The following is a 2,126-nucleotide window of genomic DNA, read 5'->3' on the forward strand; positions in this document are numbered from 1 at the left end:
TTTCTGAGTCTTAACTATACATTCATGTTTCACAGCTGAGTTGCTACACATTTAGCAACCTGAAAAACACATCATTGCCTTGTCTTTTTCACTCTCCTTGCCTTCCCTCAATACAAGTTGATTTTAAAGATGGAGGTGAAAGCAAGCTTAAGGCAACAGCAAGGGAAATAATACCAAATGACCTTTAGTTTAAGTGATGATTTTTAAAATTAAATCACTACCAGAGTTAAGTGACACAACTGCTCTTCCATTTATTTAAAAATCAAACTGCTTTTGAACTGGATTCATTAAACACTTCATTTTTCATACAGGTTCAGTAAGGTTGATAGCCATAGCATGTGGCAGTTTAGAGGTAGCTGCATCACAAAATGACTTGTTAGTGGTTAACACTTTGTACAAAATGGAGACTAAATTTTTTTTAAGCAGCACAAGAAATGCTTCATCACAAATCATTGCTTGATGATACTAGGGGGTGTTCTGTGACCACAATTCATCTGCAGGACAACAGATGTCTTCCCCATATTAGGCTATCATTTTCAGGTCAGACATACTTAAATATTTTTAAACCATTTAGTACTGGATGCCTGCTTCTGGCACAATGTTTAATTAACAAAGAGGGCAAAACAGCTACAGTCCATTTTATGTTTTCATATACTGCATCTTCTTAAGTGTTCATATACTGTCCAGCTTCTTCAGGATGAAAGGAGCTGAAAAGAGAAAGCAGCATGAACTTAACTCAGCAGAAGAAAACAAGAAGTCTGCAGCAAGTCTGTGGTGAAACCGCAGCACATTTATGCGGCATTTAAACTATTCAGACTCCGGGTGAAATACCACCCTCTGCCTCCCACATGGTCCATTCTCTCCCTGCATGATTGCTTTGACACGTGAGGCAGCATGATTCAAGGGAGGCAATCAGGTATGCCTGCTTATGCTGCAGATCAGAGCCTTGCACCTGTTCTCGACACCACTGGCGGCGGGGGGCACCCAAACATGACTTTTCGTTTGCTGAACAGAAGGGCAACCCGCAAGGAAAGTTGCAAGCCTCTGATGCCACACCCTAAAGCACTGCCTACAAGACAGATAGTCTGGCCCTCTTTCCTTCACGCTCTAACGAAGTACAGAAGCACTGTTGCGCGCCCAAGCCTAGCCTTTCAGGCGCCTCAGGCCCCCGCTGGCGCTCTGGAAACCCCGCTGCGGTGACGAGCCTCCCCTGCTCCCCGGAGACGCGCCCAGCCACCGGCGGCTCTCCGCCACAGCTCCCGCGGGCACAGAGGCGGCTAAAGACGCCCCTGCGGCACACCGATCCGCCCCGTCCTGGGGCGTGCAGGCCCCGCTCCGGCCCCGGCCGCTACCCCCCAGGATCTTACTGATCCGCAGCAGCGCAACATAGATGAGGAAGTTGCGGACTGAGGTGAGGACGTCGCGGCGCATCTTCCGCTTCAGCTCCTCCGGGTCCATCTTGGGGCCCAGGCCCTCGATGCGGAACATGCCAGCAGCCCACTGCACCACCACCCCTACAGCTCGCAAGGAGGGACACGCGCCGCCGCGGGAAGGGAGGCCGGCTCACGTGATGAAGGCGGGCCCTGGCGGCGACGCATGCGCCCGGAGGGGCGGCGGGGCTACGCCGGCCCAAGTGGAGCGGAGGGATGGGGGTTGGCGTCTCCTCGCCTGGGGTCCTTGAAGGGAGAGTGCTCTGCTGCTGCTGTCCATGCCGCTGCCGCTGCCGCCGGGGGGACTCTGTCGGCCCGCAGCCGTGGGGAGGCGCGCTGCAAACGCACCCTCAGGGTCCTTCTGGCGGGGCTGCAGGGAGACCTGCTGTGCCGGCGGGACGGGGCAACCTCCCAGACGTGCGGCCCTGCGGCGCGGTCCTCCGTTCGGAGGGGATGCGGCGGCCGGGCGCCAGCTGGGTGGCCTTTACTTCTGCAAACTGACTTGGTTCCCCTTCTCGTTCAGCAGTTTCTGCTACTTGCCATATGGGACTCCATACAGCAGCCTTCCATCTCCGATACTTTCCCACCAAATGACAGGACCTATCAGTGAACAGCGCATATTGCTTCTTATTTTCTGGCAGTTTGTTACATGGTGGGGCTTCTTCAGCACGTGTCACCTCCTCTGGTGATATTCCA

The 2,126-nt window shown here is 53.5% G+C and overlaps 1 protein-coding gene across 1 annotated transcript; it reads right to left on the reverse strand.

Moving 5' to 3' along the window:
• Positions 1–226: 226 nt before the first annotated feature.
• TOMM5 (translocase of outer mitochondrial membrane 5) lies at positions 227–1,659 on the reverse strand. Its single transcript, XM_075078719.1, has 2 exons — positions 1,368–1,659; positions 227–707 (listed from the first exon to the last, which is right to left on the reverse strand). The coding sequence occupies exons 1-2, from the start codon at positions 1,486–1,488 to the stop codon at positions 673–675; spliced, it is 156 nt and encodes a 51-aa protein (XP_074934820.1). The 5' UTR covers positions 1,489–1,659; the 3' UTR covers positions 227–672.
• Between the last annotated feature and the right edge of the window lie 467 nt (positions 1,660–2,126).

Source organism: Phalacrocorax aristotelis, chromosome Z (genome assembly GCF_949628215.1).
Source record: "Phalacrocorax aristotelis chromosome Z, bGulAri2.1, whole genome shotgun sequence".
Lineage (NCBI taxonomy): Eukaryota > Metazoa > Chordata > Aves > Suliformes > Phalacrocoracidae > Phalacrocorax > Phalacrocorax aristotelis.

Bases quoted from the DNA above. Each gene is read 5' to 3' on its own strand.
- TOMM5 (XM_075078719.1), bottom strand. From the start codon at position 1,488: ATGTTCCGCATCGAGGGCCTGGGCCCCAAGATGGACCCGGAGGAGCTG. The intron at 708-1,367 runs GTAAGATCCTGG...TTCTCTTTTCAG, and splicing joins TGTTGCGCTGCTGCGGATCA to CTCCTTTCATCCTGAAGAAG.